Source organism: Hylaeus volcanicus, chromosome 3, assembly GCF_026283585.1.
Source record: "Hylaeus volcanicus isolate JK05 chromosome 3, UHH_iyHylVolc1.0_haploid, whole genome shotgun sequence".
Taxonomy (NCBI): Eukaryota; Metazoa; Arthropoda; class Insecta; order Hymenoptera; family Colletidae; genus Hylaeus; species Hylaeus volcanicus.
Genome location: NC_071978.1, coordinates 23,778,167 through 23,795,062, shown reverse-complemented (window position 1 = coordinate 23,795,062; position 16,896 = coordinate 23,778,167). Strand labels below are relative to the sequence as shown.

The 16,896-nt window shown below is 38.2% G+C and overlaps 3 protein-coding genes across 8 annotated transcripts; 1 reads left to right on the top strand and 2 right to left on the bottom strand.

Moving 5' to 3' along the window:
* Nucleotides 1-859: 859 nt before the first annotated feature.
* On the bottom strand, nucleotides 860-7,341 carry LOC128874259 (leucine-rich repeat neuronal protein 1-like). Its single transcript, XM_054118809.1, has 5 exons — nucleotides 7,143-7,341; nucleotides 5,229-5,838; nucleotides 3,927-4,283; nucleotides 3,060-3,661; nucleotides 860-2,412 (listed from the first exon to the last, which is right to left on the bottom strand). Exons 2-5 carry the CDS (start codon nucleotides 5,286-5,288, stop codon nucleotides 2,118-2,120), a joined length of 1,314 nt encoding a protein of 437 aa, XP_053974784.1. The 5' UTR covers nucleotides 5,289-5,838; nucleotides 7,143-7,341; the 3' UTR covers nucleotides 860-2,117.
* Nucleotides 7,342-7,900: 559 nt separating this feature from the next.
* On the bottom strand, nucleotides 7,901-11,636 carry LOC128874257 (protein C12orf4 homolog). Of its 3 annotated transcripts, none has more exons than XM_054118807.1 (10): nucleotides 11,502-11,636; nucleotides 10,333-10,881; nucleotides 9,665-9,886; nucleotides 9,391-9,594; nucleotides 9,200-9,315; nucleotides 8,923-9,056; nucleotides 8,720-8,840; nucleotides 8,530-8,648; nucleotides 8,346-8,471; nucleotides 7,901-8,269 (listed from the first exon to the last, which is right to left on the bottom strand). In XM_054118807.1, exons 2-10 carry the CDS (start codon nucleotides 10,836-10,838, stop codon nucleotides 8,156-8,158), a joined length of 1,662 nt encoding a protein of 553 aa, XP_053974782.1. In that variant the 5' UTR covers nucleotides 10,839-10,881; nucleotides 11,502-11,636; the 3' UTR covers nucleotides 7,901-8,155. The 3 variants fall into 3 exon arrangements, with proteins under 3 accessions (XP_053974782.1, XP_053974780.1, XP_053974781.1); XM_054118805.1 differs by having other exon boundaries at nucleotides 11,456-11,597; XM_054118806.1 differs by lacking the exon at nucleotides 11,502-11,636 and adding an exon at nucleotides 11,215-11,351.
* LOC128874260 (SUMO-activating enzyme subunit 1) lies at nucleotides 11,370-16,244 on the top strand. Of its 4 annotated transcripts, XM_054118814.1 has the most exons (9): nucleotides 11,885-12,123; nucleotides 12,245-12,416; nucleotides 12,483-12,739; nucleotides 12,982-13,163; nucleotides 13,234-13,366; nucleotides 13,447-13,601; nucleotides 15,646-15,665; nucleotides 15,741-15,961; nucleotides 16,051-16,244. In XM_054118814.1, the coding sequence occupies exons 1-7, from the start codon at nucleotides 12,026-12,028 to the stop codon at nucleotides 15,648-15,650; spliced, it is 1,002 nt and encodes a 333-aa protein (XP_053974789.1). In that variant the 5' UTR covers nucleotides 11,885-12,025; the 3' UTR covers nucleotides 15,651-15,665; nucleotides 15,741-15,961; nucleotides 16,051-16,244. The 4 variants fall into 4 exon arrangements, with proteins under 4 accessions (XP_053974788.1, XP_053974787.1, XP_053974789.1 ...); XM_054118813.1 differs by lacking the exons at nucleotides 15,646-15,665; nucleotides 15,741-15,961; nucleotides 16,051-16,244 and adding an exon at nucleotides 11,370-11,503 and having other exon boundaries at nucleotides 11,948-12,123; nucleotides 13,447-13,751; XM_054118812.1 differs by lacking the exons at nucleotides 15,646-15,665; nucleotides 15,741-15,961; nucleotides 16,051-16,244 and adding an exon at nucleotides 11,562-11,696 and having other exon boundaries at nucleotides 11,948-12,123; nucleotides 13,447-13,751.
* The last annotated feature ends 652 nt before the right edge of the window (nucleotides 16,245-16,896 follow it).

Genomic DNA, 16,896 nt, shown 5'->3' with positions numbered 1-16,896 from the left:
TGTTTCTTGCTTCACGTAAAAAACAATTAATCACTACGAACAGTAAGAATTTATAAAATTTCAAATACCTCATATTCATGTGTACCAAAGAACTCCAATATTTTTAATTAATATTAAAATTCCTTAAACTTTGATGCTTTACATGGAAAAATCACCCACTACAAGCAGTAAGAATTCAGAAAATCTCGAATGCCTCATATTCATGTCTATACTTTAAAGAGCTCTGGTCCTTTTAATTAATATTTGAGTGCCTCCAACCCTTACATGCTTGATGCTTCAGATAAACCATTAAACACTCCAAACAACAAGGGTCTAGAAAATCTGAAAAACCTCAACTCCTCCTTTCAAAATTGATTCTTCCTATCTAGATTTCCAACCACTTCCAAGTGGCCCATTGTCGTGTCTTCTCGAGAGTAGCATCTCCATAATTACTATAACAAACTGTAGCTCCCGTTCTTACGACGCAGCGGGCACACTCTTCCATTCTTTAATCTCGTTCCTCGTAGCCTCACGGTTAATTCGTGCAACTCTGACTTCGATTCATAAAGCAGCTAGGAGCTTCTCGTCGCGCAATGAAAGAACGCAGGGAATTCTTCGGCTCGAATTCCTCGCAAAAGTAGCTCGTAGAGTTTCAATTAGTCCCGTTTTGAAAAAGGTACGCGCGCCCGCCGATGCGTGGAATCGTACTTCACGACGAGTGAATCTTCAGGAGGAAATGAGCCATCCACCGCATTGTATCCGTTTTTCTTTTGTGCGCTGGGGAACAGACATTTCGTTTCGCGACCGGAGGAGGTAGGAAAGGGTTTCGGAAAACCACCACGATGGGTGCCGACAAACAGACGTTTTTATTCGACTCACAGAGGCCCCACATTGTTAAGGGCACTCCAGACGATGAACACTCGAAGCTCATAGCGTTTAAAGGGATGCTCTAGATGTGGCTGAACGTTGCCTCTGTATTTACAATCTATTACTCTGCGTTTCGACGCGTGGCGATTCAACAAAACCTATCGACGGTCTCTATACGATAGTACTCGTTGCAAAATAATAATTCATTCGTCGCGAGAGATGTAAGGAAATAAGCCGCGCAAACGATGTAACTAGAATTATGTATCTAAACTTAAGACGTAGCTTAATTTTTCTAAAACTAGCCTCACTATCGGAATCGCTTACAATTAATCGAGCACTTTAAAGTAATGTTCTCGATAGCAGGAGGTTGTACAAAATCTATTCTGTACATTCAATTTGTTTTTCTATGAAAAAATCACCACGGTTATCGTATATGTGCGAGATACAGAAAAGTTGGCAGGACAGGATGCCTCGGAATCAGCGACACGAATACGAACGGTGATAAAATGTTGGAAAGAAAGAGGCGTTAATCGGCGTAGGTTCGTGAACTCATCGTGCTTCTTATATTATGGACTTTTTCCAAGCGATACCGCGATATCTGAAGAGTTCAAAGCGTCAACGGCTTCGTAGTTTATACTTCGACGCCTTCGTACCGATATCTTCGCGCGGATTAGATTAATTCTTGGAGGAAGTTATTATTTTCGCGGTGTCAACGCTTATTTCATTAAGTACTCATAAATTCAACACTTCTCGATCCTTCTGTAAAGAACCATTTACTCAGATATGGGCAACGTTTCTTTGAATTATCTGTCACGAATAATAATACAATTCCACCGTTCAAGATGCGTTTCTCGGCAATTCTAAAACACCCTGTACACCATTTTGGACAAAATTACCGATTTGAGTATAGCCACATCAAGTGGTTGGCTTCAGCACCTTTGATATTTCCACTGTTCTCGATTGCACGAGCGAATATTTTCAATACATTCCATTTTGTATTTTCAATTTTATTTCGGGGTTATTTAAAGGTCATGCTATTAAAACTCGTTAAGTTTATCTATGTAATGCAACGTCGCGCCAGTAAAAATATACGTATAACAAAAATGTCGATGATCTTGAAGTCCGTTAAGAGTGACCCTCGCAAATTTTCAAAAACAGTGGAGATATGTAAGCTGTACAACCGCGACACTTTGTGCATTCGTTTCTCAAGTCTCTAACGCTTTACCCTAAGTTAATACGTTTCTACTGTATAGTTCGTTCGGTCCATTGGCTCATTCTTCGTTGCGATCGCCCGTCTCGCCCACCGCCAGAATTCTCACCATGTCGTTCGAGGACTCGTCGACGTTTTTGTAGGTGACTGTGTCCCTGTTCTTTCGCCTGATGTCCCAGTGACCGATCGGTCGCTTCAGAAGGAAGAACCCTGCCACCAAAACGATCGCCACGACGAGAATCAAAACGCAGGCCCACAATATAGGATAGAACAGCGACGACTTGGTCTCGCACTCCAACTCGTACTTTGGTATCTGGCTCAAGTATACTTTGAAATACCGTGGGGGAGTACGGCATCTGAAAACGTAAAAATACGCAATTAACAATGAAAAAATTCAATGGGATGAGAAGTCCTTTCACTCTTCGTTGCGATGTGTAAAATGTTTTCGACTCAATGCTCGGGTTTTCTTTATAATTATAAAATAAGTCTTGATTCGTTTTTATTACAGTACACTATAGATAAATATAGGTAAATAAATATAGGATACATATATATATTATAGTATATACATAATTATTAAATATATTATAATATATATAAATATATTTATATAAATATATATAGGTACCTATATATAAATATAGGTACACTATAGATAAATATAGATAAATAAGTATAGGAAAGCTTGAAGATAGTTTTTATCCTCATTCACATCTTAATCGCTCAACCGAGTCTTAAAGAGTCTCCAAGAGTCTTTTATAGTGATACGATTTGAATTTGAATCGTATTTAAATATTTCTAAGCTTTATTTTAATTTTTCCAAGTATGTAAAGCATTCGAAGTATTTAAATTTGCAGGGGTAGCCAGTCTCACGGCATCAGCAGTGTCATCTCTTAAAGACGCGACCAAACTGATTGCCGAGTTACCGACTGTCACATCTATGTAACATCAAAGAAACTCGTTACCATCGAAGAACTCTAAACTTTTCCTCCCATTTCCTTACTTGATATCCCGACTAAATGTCTTGGTCGCGTTCAACGAGACTATCCATTGCATTTTGCAGTCGCAGTTCCAAGGGTTGCTCTCGAAGTTCAAAATCGGCGTTCTCTTTAATACCGGCAGTAAGTTATAATCCAGAGTTTTAAGGGCGCAGTCATGTACCGAGAGGCGCTGCAATCGCGGTAGAATAACTTTATCGGTCGGAGACATTTTAATATGCACTAATTTCTTCGAGCCAGCCACGTGCAACGTTTCCAAGTTGTGCAGATTTTCGAATTCGTTGAGTAACAATTCCTTCAGATTTTGCATGTAATTCAACTTCAATTCTTTCAACCCAGGCGCATCGATTTTGTGTATTTCCGAAAGTTGCGTGTTGGATAAGTCGAGCTCTACCAGGCTCTCCGGTAACGACGGAACCGACGAAATGGGGTTCGATGATAAATCCAGGGTGGATAAGTTAGTTAACGTTTTGAATAACTCGGACGTGAACTGTGGCGCTGACACATTGCGCAGGTCCAAGTATCGCAGCGCTTTCAAGTTACAAAACGCTTTGTCGTGTATCCCGTCGTATACCGGATTGCTGGCCAACGAAAGGTATTCCAAAACCTATAAACAATTGGGTAACAATTCAAATTACATGATATTCAATCGAAACGGACTCTTTCTTTCGCATGTTACAAGAGATGAGCAGAATTTTATTCAAACAATTCTAGATAACCTATATTTTCGTGTAACAGAATATGACCGTATAATTTAGATTTTTTATTGAACAAATTAAAAGTTGTCTTATGAAATAAAACAATCTTTCCAATAATGTTTACGTAGAAAAAAATTTCGCTCATCTCAGGTTAGAAAATTGCGAGACAATTACTTTGAAGTGCTCCAGCATCGTTTCGTTGACAATCGATAGTTTGTTCGATGAGAGATCGAGTATCTGGAGCTTCGGGATTCGGTCGTTCAGGGCGTATTCGTCGATGTACATTAGTTGGTTGTGGCTCACGTTTAACACCTGCAAATTATATTCTTCTCTGCAGAGAAAGAAGAATCGTTGGAGGTGATTGTGCGACAGATCCAATGTTTTGAGGCTCGGAAGATTAGTGGAACAATCGAGGAAGCTGTCGAACTGGTTGTTCCGAAGAATTAAATCGGTGATCTCCGACAGGGACACTTGCGACTGGAGATTCAAGAAGAAGTCCTCCTTCTTCAAGTTTTTGCCTGACAGATCGAGCTGCAACGCCAAAAGTAAGAAAATAAAGAATATTATACGTTAAACAATCCTATCGTATGACATATTACATGCTTATGAACATTTTCGGCTTGAGGGGTTATCGAAAGAAAATTTCTTTCAATTTACGATAGAAATTGGTAATAATGTAGGATTATAACTTGCGAAAGGTACACGAGATGACCAAACAATTAGAATTTAATCAGATGATGTTAGGTTAAGCATTTGTGGTGAATATTAGCAAAGAATTCCTGTTTCAAACGAAATATAGTTTTCTCAAGCGTCATTCCCGCGCGGGGTGAGTGGCGCGTAAATATGAATCGTCGCGCGGCCATGATGGACTTTCTTTTCTCCAAGACGAAAGAAACTTATGTCTGTTCCTTCATCGTTTTTTCCTCGATAACAATTATATTTCCACTCTATTAAACGTTTGTTCCAACAACGAGATGGTAAAATTAATATTTCTTCAGCTTGATATCGTGGAGCAATATTTCTCAAACTTCGCGTCTGTTAATTGTTTATATTTTAATCTATTAACAGATACTGTTACACAAAAATTGTCCAACACTTATCGCCGAGTCTCGTGACTTGTCAGATTAAAAGATTAAAAATTATTTAATCAGATTTTAAGCTTTCCAACGTTTTCGTTACACAAAACTCTCCCATGGTACTTTTAATCAGGAATGCATCGAAAAATATTTTATTATTGCACTACGCAACACACTTTTCTCTCCTCTGCTAAATTGCGACATCCCCCCCCCCCCCGCCCCCCCCGCCCCCTAAGGGGTCCCGCGTGCCCCATTTGAGAAATACTGTCGCTACTACCGCGAACCAGCGATAAATTGAAATCTCTCGATTTGCGTGTCACCGTATGATCCCATCAATCGTTATTCGACAAGATTAATAAGTAAAAGAAAAATTGTAAAAAGCCTACGCGACAGAACCCACCGTCTTCGCCGAGGCTGTCGACAGAATTAAGGCGATAACCGTGATCGTCCCGCACCACATTGTCCAGGTGGCGGTTGATTTATCTTCTATCTTGATAGCCGGATAAACGACGCGATGCAATTTCGATTGCACTCGAAACTGGGCCTAGTCGTCCAACTTATGCTTCTCTCACAACGTTCCGCTGGAATGGCAACGAATTCATCCGCGGCATACTCTGCTCGCGATCCCACTGCCGAATTAAGAGGGGATCGGGAGGGGCTTCGGCATTCTGATGCACTTGCTCCAGCGACGATTGCGACTTTTTCCTTTCTTTTTTCCCTTCTTTATTTCCCTCCCCGTTTGTTTTCTTCGTCGTTTCGCGTCGGTCAATCCGAGAACGATGCCGACGGGCTTTCTATCTCGCGCCTTAGGTCGATCCAAGCGTTAATTATAATTACATATGTTTATGTTCCCCCGCGCATCACAAAAATGTAATCTTCGTCCACGATAAAGTCGTTCGCAAATGGAAAAAAACCTGATCCAGATTGATTCTGCGGTACGTAGTCTCAGCACTCTTCCGATCTCGTTGCAGCGGGTGCACATTTGACCGTCCAGGTGTCAAACTGTAAAACTGTTGAATTCTTTTATTAATTCTTTTTCTCGATTTCGCAATCTTCTATTCGGTCAATTTTTACTTCTTTTCGCGAGAAAGACGTTTCGATCGCTCGTGTTCATGGTTCTCTTTAGCTTATTAAATTCTCGAACTGTAATGCAATAAACAAATTACGTTTCGCGAGAAGAATATGAAGAAAATGAAAATTTAAGAAAAGGAATACACAAAAATTACAATACACAATTTCTTTATTACATTACAGTCAAAGAATTCAATGACGAATCGAACGAGAAGAAGCATAAATATAAATAATCGAAAAGACTATAACAAATTGCAAAGGCACTTTTAATCCTATCGCACAAACAACAATCTACATATTCGTTCACCACATATTTCGATTAAAAAAGTCATACAAATTTCCCTTTCTCTAAACAATTATCTCCTTCAATTAAAATTCGTCTCTGACCATCTGATTAAGTTTCTATACGCTACAATAATTTAATCGAATGTCCCTCCACGTTCAATTCAAATCCTTCACCAAGCATTTCTCGTAAATTTTCTTTCGTCAAACTTTTCATCCCGAATTCGAAGGGTCCGTTACCGTGTTCTCTTTAACTTTCTGGTTCACCGTTTCGAGTGCCTCTCGTTAAGTTTTGCGCACACTTCCATCGAGCATTTCATCGTTAGTACTTTACACAAGGAACATGTACAGCTCACTGACGATCGTTCAAACGAAATGGAAATTTCACCGAATGTCCTTTCTTTAATTAATCTGTTCTCGGTTAATTTAAAATCTCAGAGAGGCTAACGCGCCTCTTTCCAGATATGGCGCGATGAAACGTCCCCTGATCCCTGTACGCGGTTCTGGTTTGTGTTCGCCTTCTGTCTCTTTCTTTTTTTGAAACTCAATCGATTTAATCGTCGACGATTTTTTCAATTAGTTTATATTCGCACGATGATATCGCACCACGTCGTTGATCTCGCGTTCGCGTCGTAACTCCGCGGGCATTAACCACTCGGCTTGACTTTTAATCTGCGTTCTCGCGGGCCATGAGCGTCTATTTAAATCTGCAGACTACACAACTACACTTCGATAACGGGGCTGTAATAGGGTTATTAACTTGGGAATAATGCAAACTTGGGGAAAAAAGAAATCCACGTTACTCCTGAGCTAATAAGTTTCAAATACTCCAGCACGGCACGTTAAAGTATTTAATATTAAAGTGGAGAAGTGAAATGCAATTCTGCAATTACGTTGAATAGAAAATATACAGTTAAATTCGTTTAATAGGGCAAGCTTTAGAATGCAATTTCAAAAATACCGTTTGGACCGCGATAAGTTGCACCTCCTGAGATTCCAAGCCAAGTGGCTAATCACTAGTAAACAGAAGAGACATGGTGCACCAGTACCTCGCACTTCGCTCAAAGAGATACGCGACAAATTATGCCACTGTCGACGGAAACGTTGATATGTATCAACGAACTTCCATGCACGGGAAGATAAAAGTTCAGTTGACAACGATAACGCCCGCGCCACGCGCCTATAGTCGATCCGAGAGAGGAATCTGCTTAGGCCTCCCGCCATTCGTAGCGATACAGGAAATTCTTTCACACTTTGCTTTGTGAAAAGATTGATAAGTGATTTATGCGATCAACCATATCACAAGTTGTGTCGAAACTAGGTCAAATAGTCTTTATTTAAAACCTAACATAGTATCATTAGATAGAATTTTCACAACATGCATTGTTATAGAAGTCATATAGAAAATAACAAAGCTTGTGGCACCAAGCATCATTCTTTCTTCGACTAGACTATAGTTATGATAACACTCTAATATGCGTTTTACTATAAATAGTACAATGTTGATTATCATTTGTCGCGAGGATGCACAGTAACTTATGTATCTGTTTCTTTTGTGTTAGTAATTACTTTCTTTATCTGGACACTATCGTATGTTTTGCTTTTAAAGACAAAATTGAATAAATATAAGATCGAATGTTGTTCTTGCGAAAGCTTAACGCGCAAGTATTTTCGAAGGGATATTGTTGAACTCAATTTTATTGATAGGCACTGACATTGCGTCAGCAGCTTAGTTTTTTATTATTGCAAGATTAATTACAGCGGAGAAACGTGTGATTATTGGTCGAGGAAAGTCAGTTGCTTGAATATATTATAAAAAAAGAAAAAAAAACCGGTCGATTATCAAACATTTATTCACGGAATTGTATCTCATTTTCGACTTTAGTGGATGGTGGCTAACAAGAGGTGTGATATATAGTAACAGATATTTTATTATTCTTAATACGAGTATGATAACAGTGGCAAGATGGTCGTTCATTTTTTTGGAGTTTGAGGTGTGCTCGTTGCTTTGAACACCAATGGATTCGAGACTCGGAATATACTTGGTAACATCGTGGCTAGAGTACCAAACACTTCTTCGGACATCCCCTATAAAAGAGTACGATACTTTAGACTACAGCAATTCTCGAATATAAATCTGTAGTGACAAAGAAAATTAATTTACCTTCGGCACGAGAAACTGCAGATTCTTCAGTTCTGCGCCGCCCCAAGATGACATTTCTATCATGAACCCTTTCACGCACTTGAAAACGAGCTCTGCTCTTTTCGTGCACCATGCCACGGTCATATCCTGTAATGTTGACGATTACTTTATGGTGAAAGATTACAAAGAAATAAAAATACTGTACCTCGGACATTTCGTGTACGAGGAGCACGGGGATGGTTAACGTGGTCACATCATTGCAGCAAGCAGTTTTCAAAATGTTTCTCAATCCCAAGATGACGGGGTGTCTCGAATTGATATCACCTGTAATTTATGTAAAAATTCTTATTGAAGCAAATAATCGATATACATCCAAGGAAATGTTGAAAACTTACCAGACCTCAATGAGTCATTCACTACCATGTGAAAAATTACATGGACTTGGGCCAAGTTTGAATGCCTCGTGATGTAAACGTCGCCCGTTTGTAAGCTCTTGCTAGTCGTTGACTTTTTCGCCTGCAAATAACACGTAATCAGAGTAACCTTGAACACATAGCAGGTGTTAACCTCTATTACTTCGTGACCCTAATCTGCCTACATGTGAGTCGTTTCCTTTGTGATGCGCTTGCCTCCAGGCAACAGCATCCTTTACGTCATCTCGAATCTTTTCCAATTGTTCATCGATCGGTGGAAAATGGAACTCGGTCGTCAACTGGCATATCGAGCATAATTCTAAAAAATTTCAGTATTTATAATTAACATTAGTCATATACTCCTCACTTACAGTCAGTGTAAGAAATATTCGTACAGCAACCCATTTAAAATAAATGGTTCCTGTACGAATACTTATCACACTTACTGTATATATTAACTACCTTTTGTCATGCCCGAATAACTTCCTAAATGATTGTCACTCAGCAGTACCAATCCGCACAAGTCGTTAGAGTACAATCCTAAAGCAGTCTGCAATCTTTGTGGGGTGGGATCCATTCTATTTCGTAAGAGAAAACATTTTTCCTTAATTCACTTCCGAAAAATTACCATGACATTATTTCAATTGACCCACCCTGACTCGCTCTTCTTTATTCTACAAAAGTCTAATACATCGCCGGTCAGTATACGTATATTGTGCATTTGCTTCATCTGGGAGCCTAAATGTATAGTGAAACTTTCCTCCAAGATTGGATAGTCCGCTGTATTTTTGTCCTCGCTGTGAACAAAATTGTCTAACGCCGGTCGAATTGACGGCATAGACACCATCGGAGAACCCCTAATAATTCATAATTATAAAGATGATTAATTTCGTTTGCGTGGTTGACGATTCGTTTGAGTAAACCTACACTGGAGTTGGTAGCATGTTTGTTTGCTGTTCTTCCAATAATCTCATGATCCAATTACGATATTGACGCCTTTGTTCTAATTTCAAGGCGTCGACTCTTGATCCCCAGTGACCTTGCAATAAACTTTGTTCCTCGAAGTGTCGTCCCGCCATCTCGTTTATAGATTTTTCGGTGGACCCAGCCTCGAGAGTTTCGACAGCGACGCGCATTTCATCGGTTTGCCTGCAATTTATTTTTTCGATGTTTCTTGGTTTCTTTTCCTCTTGTAAGTTCTTACGATAATCGACGGGTTAATTAATCGAGCATTAAAACAGATAAAGAGTGTCGGCTACATTCGCAACTTGTGGTCGAGTCAAATGATAAAAGCGTGTTAGTTGCAAAAATTAATCTGTTGTTTTACGATCGAATTATAAAAACGAACGTTGATGTTCAATTGTAATCTTCGTTGTATTGAGGCTACTGATCATTTGCAGAGTAAGGTCAATGGAAGCGATAATTTGTGTTACACACATTACTATGCAACAAATATTATTATGTGGAACTAGACCTTCCTTTTCTACTATGATACAGGGAGCAAAATGTGAGAAAGAAGCAAAGCATTCTGTTATGCTGTAGCAGAGTATAAAGATCACATGATATCAAGTATACACTACAATCTTAATACTAACTTTTGTGTGAGTTGGTCATAATGTGTGTCTCTCATCTGAATTACTTCAGTAACTTCTCTTCCAAATTTATGTTCTGCTTGCAAAATAGGTTCTAATGATGGAGAATGCACCAATCTATGATATGCAGTAGCAAAGAGTTCTTCATCAGTTGTTCCAATTGGATCAGCATATTCCACTGTTTGTTGCTTGTAAATTTTTTCCCAACTTTTTATTATTTCCTCAATATCTAAGTTTCCCAATTGAGCACTTTCAAGAGCCTTCTCTGCTTTTTCATCATGGTATTGTAATGTCAGCTCTTTAATAGTATGCTCTAGTGATTTCAGTAAATCTGATTCAACATAACATGGTAACTTGAATGATGACATTAAACGGTGCATGAGTTCTTTGATAGAACCACGATATGGAATTTTTAATGGTACTTCCAATATGTACTCCTGATTTGTTGTACATGTTGGAAATTTATATATAAATGTTTTCTCCACATACTCTTCTTCAGGCATATTCATATCTTTTACAACAGCTTTTCATTATATGTGGTAATCCATATATCTGTTTTTGGAAAAACATAATAATCCTTAGTTTTAAAATGTAAGAAATAAGTAACATAACTAAACCAAAAAATTATATTGTATCATTTATGTAGCTATTGTGATACGAAGAAAGGTCAATGATATTTTTTTTTAGTCAACAATATATTCCAAGGGTCAGCTTTCACAACATTTAGGTCGTAAGGTCAATGATAAATTACAAAAGCACCTCTGATTGGATTTTTTTATCTCTGCTCTTGTGTGTATAATTATTTTCATGTATTAATTGTAATGACTTCAGATTTATCTCCTAGATAAACTTGGCTACCATAAAAAAATACAAATTTATAATCACCTTTTATAAAACATTGCTTTAGCATTTAAAAATTCGATATGTGCAGATACAACAATTTTCGTCGAATATTTTTATTTTCGTAATTTAAAGTCCAATTTAAAATACATTACTTGTTGTTTACAATTTTTGTTATCAACATGTGAGGGCGCTAGTATGAAACTATGAAGATCACAGCTGTGTTTATAAATTATTGAGTTGAGAAATGTATTGTCGAACAAATGAATGATAATGTTACACTTACATTTCAATCTTTTGGAACGTGAAATGAATCTTGCAAATATACGTACTTGTACGTACAAGTATTATCTCGAATTGATGTAATTATTATACTGTTTACATTCACTGTCCAACTTCAAGGTTATAGTTATAGATTAATTGTATATTCATGACTAACGATTCGTGTCTTGTTAAGTCATATGCTGGCATATACAGACGTTTCTTCTGATTGTTTTTCACACAAATATTTTACACTGACACATAGGGTACGCATGACAATGGCAATATATAAAAAGGTTTAACGCCCCCCTGTCATTTAATCAACAGTTTCTCCAACATAAATACTTTCAACTCCGATATATTATATTCCTTTCTTTATCAATTATCTTGTCTGTCTGTAGATCGTAGATTTTTCTCCTATTGTTTTTATCCAGTATTTTAATTTATACTTTACACAGTGTTGTTTATTTTCATCGTATATTTCAAATAATATATTTGTACGTTGGCTGCATTGCAGTCGGTCAAATTGTCGGCACTATTTGAGACGAAGTTTTGGAGGTAATAAGTTTTTAAGTAATAAATCATCGTTTATAACATGGCTGAGGACAAGAATCAAAACATTGAATTGACAGATCACGAAGCAGAGTTGTATGACAGACAAATCCGTTTGTGGGGTTTAGATTCACAGAAACGGTAAATATATTAGTTCCTAACCTATAAAGGCTAACCTACAAAGTCTAAACAACAAATTCGCTATTATTTCAATCGTATTGAATGAATATGATCACTGTTGTATAATATAAAATAATTACAGCTTACGAGCAGCCAAAGTATTATTAATAGGCTTAAATGGTTTTGGAGCAGAAGTAGCAAAAAATATTATTCTGGCAGGTGTGGAAGCAGTTACATTTTTAGATCATAGAAATGTAACAGTTGAGGATCGGTGCTCTCAATTTTTAACACCTAGAGATACATTAGGAAAGAATGTAAGTAAATAGTTGATATAATAGAGACTTATCAAATATAGTGTCCTTGCAAGGTTATGTTTATAGAGGGCCGAAGCATCTTTACAAAGAGCTAAAAATTTAAATCATATGGTTAATATTGAAGCTGACACATCTAAGGTAGAGGATAAGCCAGATGCATATTTCTGTAATTTTGATGTTGTTTGTGCATCGGAATGTACCATTACACAAATGAAGAGAATTAACAAAATATGTAGAAAGCATAACGTGAAATTCTTTGCTGGTGATGTATGGGGAACTTTTGGCTATACTTTTGCTGATTTAAAAGTCCATGAATATGCAGAGTAAGTGAAGTAACATTTTATATTAATCCTTTTGCTGTGCTGTGAATAGTTTCAAGCTTAGGAAAGTATTTGTTTCTGATTTGAGATCCATTTGATAAAAAGCTTCATGCCCAGATTTTTTAAACTAAGCCACATTTATAGAACCATCTATGTACATATAGTTTATTCACAGTGAAAGAGTTAAAGGATTGTTAGACTAGTTTAAATAATTCCACAAAATAGGTTATAATCCTGTTTTGCAGAGACATAGTACAAACCAAAAAGATACAACTCTCAGAGAGCGGTGAGCCAATGGACAAAGAGAAGTTTGAAAATATAACTGTGACAGAGAAACGTAAAGATATATTTGTACCTTTTGAATCAATTTTAAATGTCCCAAAGACTTCCATTCCTAAAGAGTCAGAAATGTATTATATGATGTTAAGTAAGTGTTCAAGCAAGACGTTTTAACAATATGTGTTGAATACTTTTACAAAGTATATTTTCATGTTTAGTAATGCTCAATTACCGTGAAAAATACAACAAAGATCCATCACCCAGCGAAAGAGGTTCCGAGAATTTCATAGCAGAGGCTACAGAAATCATAAAAAAATACGATCTCGGAGATAAACTAAATCCTTTCGTTGAGTATGTATTAAATACTAATGATTCGATGCATTTGAGTCTTCAGATGTATGTAATAAAATCTATAAAATTTGTCGATTCAGGGGTGACGTATACGCACAAGTCAGCCCAGCATGCGCTATCGTCGGCGGTATTATGGGCCAAGAAATAATTAAAGCGGTCTCACAAAAGGGCGCTGTGAATAATAATTTATTCATCTTCAACCCAGACACATTGTGTGGAAAGATTTTGAAACTGGGTCAGTAACGTTAACTTTACGCGACGGTATGTTTGAACGTTTCTGTCTACTGTGATCGTCATAATTGTTATTTTCACCATTTTTCATTCCATGTTTTTGCTACAAAACTTTAATAAATGTGTGTCCATGCAAAAAACACAACCGATATAACTGTGTTTAATTGAAACTATGTTCCCTTATATGTTGATATTTAATCAAAATTGTCTTCCTAACTATTTAATCCTAAGTTTCGCAATACCAAAAACTGGTACATCAGAAGTTATACATGTTTATCATGGGAAAGAATATTTCTTGAGACTTTCCCAGCATTCGGAAAACAATGTTTCGTTCCGACTTATCGCGCTCTTGCTCGCGTCCCAGCTTCAAAACTGAAAAAAAAGAATTCCGTAGCTCGAGTTTTGAAGCTACCTACCTCCCACTCGCAATATCGCACTTTTACTTTCTTACGTGTGCTTGGTAGATGTTCTTCTTTCCAACGATGTGAATGTTAAATGTGCACACACCGTTGGTAAATGTTTCGCAGCAGCTCACGCACGCCGTAAGATACTTCCGCCGAGCGTTTCAGAATCTGGAATAGGTTCGTCGTCGTACGTGGAAATATGACTCACTTTCCCGGCCAATTTGAGAGACCCGCTTTGTGGATTTTTTCTGTGCCCTTTCGTGCGGAAAAACGGCGGCCGGGAAACGTGAAATGGAAATTGAAAAATTGGAAAAGGGGGAGCAAATTGGAGCGCGGCTCGTTATGCTTTATCGGCGCGCCGATATTACCCACGTTCGCAACGACAATTTCTTCTTTTATGCTTCGCATTATTTAAACGTCGCGTTTGCACCCTACTCGTGTACGATGTCGTCGTTTCTCCCTGTTAAAATTTAATCGACTTTGCTCAACAAGAACCGCGCTGACAATCCCACTGTAATTGCCGTCGTAACTATACACGTAACGAATACTTGTATTATTTACCTTTTATTATAGTTTAATATATTTGTCCATGGTTTATTTTAAATAGTATAAAATCAAGTACGATTAGGATGTTTGCACGCTGAGGTTGGCCCTACATGCTAATAATTCAGATCCACGTGTCGCATAGTTTCAGCGTTTCTCGCCGCCTCTCAATTATTTAACCTCACCTGTTCGTTCCTTCACCTCTATTTTCTCGATTCACCCGATTGCTCGTGGATTCTAATGGCGTGTTTTACCGTAACGCCGTAAAGAGGGCCGATAAGCGTCGGAAACGGTGCATTCCCGATGCAAAGTCATCGGATAGCGGCATCGTTCCATCGCGTAGATAGCAGTAGAGCGTCGGCTTTATCCGCGACGCATCGATACCTGACGCATAGCCACCCAGGCTATTTATTCGATTTTCAACCGAGAATTATGATGTATCATCTGTTTCCCCTGACACAATATCATTACCCATAGCGTTATCGCGCACAGCCTCGTGTTTACTATTGGACGCATTTGAAAGCACACATCGTGTTCGTTATATCGAAAACAGATATTATATACAATAGAAGCAAGCAGAGTTCATTTAACAAAAAGTTCAGTTAACAAAAAGTTGCACTAAAATATGATGAAACCCTTCTCCACATCCTGACTCCCTTTTCAATGCGATAAAAAACATACAAATTACACGATATTTTATTAAAATAATCTGTATACAATAGAAAGGTAGTTTCTATACCAAAACGTAAAATAATAAGTGTCTCCTACCGGGAGCGAACCGCGTCCAGGGCAAAATATTCACTTCGCAACCTGACACTCCACCGACTGCGCCACGATGTTTCTATGACATCCCCAACACGGGTACGGTCGACACTCGTCAATCGAAATTTAGATATTTTTTAATATTTATTTCTCGAAAACAAGAGAGAGTTGCGCGTTCCTACTTTCAGAGATTGTTCTACATATCCTTCTTTACATAGGAAAAAATTCTGATTAAAGAATTCGGTGCACACTTCGCGTGCGTATGTTATTAAATAATTGAAACTTTGTTTGAATATCTATATAGTATACAATTTAATATTCTTTTTTGTTTTATTACAGAATGAGTAGCCTGGAGGAAGGTATGATTACTTATTTATAGTAATTGAAAAATATTGTAAAAACTTTATATTAATCTTTATTTCTTTTTCCAACAGTTACGTACGGCATTGATAGGTTGTCCTTCTGGGATAACCAGTAATACCAGATATGGACAACAGTATGGAGTGACATTTCTAATGGCACCATCACCGCCATATTTCACGCTCGGTATGCCGCAGCCCCCGCCGCCATCACCAGCCTTCGCGGCGGGCATGACCGAACCCCCGCCGCCACCGCCAACTTTCGCGGCGGCCATGGCGGCCAACGCAAGAATGTGGTACGTTTAAAAATAATCGTTAACCAAAATTATGTCAATAATTTTTTATTAGTACTTAAAATTAATATATTCCGTCATACTAATTTCAGAGTAACAGGCGGCGGCGGCAGCGGCAAAATAGACGCCGCAGAAGGACCGCGGCAAGAGATGTACTACTAACGCGGCCTCCACCCGCGAGAACGCAACAAGAGAGATGACAGGGGCCGGTAAATAAATATATTTATATAACGCAAAGTTTTTAAAAAAATAAGATAAAATATGGGTAATATATTCACTTTATAAATAATAAAAGTATGGTTTCTTTTTTTCTTATAGAATAAATTTGTTTACAAACACTTTTTCCAAAATCGGGCCTTACAGTGGCATGCGCCAAGGTATAAGGAATATTTTGAAACCAGAATTATTAGAAAATATTGCTTCTTTGCTTCAAAATCCTTGACAAGAATCATGCTAGCCTAATCGTCCTGTCCTCGTTTCTCCTGTAATTGTTGTATCGCCCTCTCTGTCCTTGTCCCGGAGTTTCCTACTTTTTCCGCAACTGTCGCTGAAATCAACTCGGAGTTTGGCTCTGGGTCCTGCGCACCCTTAATGAAAGAAATTTTAAGTTAGGTTAGAATGGACCATCTCTCCTGTAAAAGATAGCGGTAGCGCCACGTTATACAGGGTGGCTGTATAATTTTTCATGAACTTGGCATCGAGACGCTACCGCGTCTCTAGATTGCTCCAACGTACATGTCGCTTGTATACATTTTGAGGCGATAGCAACGAGTAGAATTAATAACCGTTCCCAAAGAACAACCCACGCGTTGCCCCGTGCAAACATGCAACCCGCGGTCTACAGCCGCCGAATCGCCCGTACTGGTAATATTCCAACAGGGGCACAACGCTCGCGGCAAAAATTGCGTACGTGAGGCAACTGCTTACGACATCGTTCG

What these genes read in the sequence shown, in the direction of transcription:
- LOC128874259 (XM_054118809.1), bottom strand. Translation starts at nt 5,288, where the DNA reads ATGTGGTGCGGGACGATCACGGTTATCGCCTTAATTCTGTCGACAGCC. An exon ending in CGATGCTGGAGCACTTCAAA is followed by an intron (nt 3,662 to 3,926) that starts GTAATTGTCTCG and finishes AATTGTTTATAG; the next exon opens with GTTTTGGAATACCTTTCGTT. An exon ending in ACATTTAGTCGGGATATCAA is followed by an intron (nt 2,413 to 3,059) that starts GTAAGGAAATGG and finishes TTACGTTTTCAG; the next exon opens with ATGCCGTACTCCCCCACGGT.
- LOC128874257 (XM_054118807.1), bottom strand. Translation starts at nt 10,838, where the DNA reads ATGAATATGCCTGAAGAAGAGTATGTGGAGAAAACATTTATATATAAA. An exon ending in TTATTCGGGCATGACAAAAG is followed by an intron (nt 9,057 to 9,199) that starts GTAGTTAATATA and finishes GAAATTTTTTAG; the next exon opens with AATTATGCTCGATATGCCAG. An exon ending in TGCAGTTTCTCGTGCCGAAG is followed by an intron (nt 8,270 to 8,345) that starts GTAAATTAATTT and finishes ACTCTTTTATAG; the next exon opens with GGGATGTCCGAAGAAGTGTT.
- LOC128874260 (XM_054118813.1), top strand. Translation starts at nt 12,026, where the DNA reads ATGGCTGAGGACAAGAATCAAAACATTGAATTGACAGATCACGAAGCA. An exon ending in AATGTATTATATGATGTTAA is followed by an intron (nt 13,164 to 13,233) that starts GTAAGTGTTCAA and finishes TTTCATGTTTAG; the next exon opens with TAATGCTCAATTACCGTGAA. An exon ending in AAACTAAATCCTTTCGTTGA is followed by an intron (nt 13,367 to 13,446) that starts GTATGTATTAAA and finishes TTGTCGATTCAG; the next exon opens with GGGTGACGTATACGCACAAG.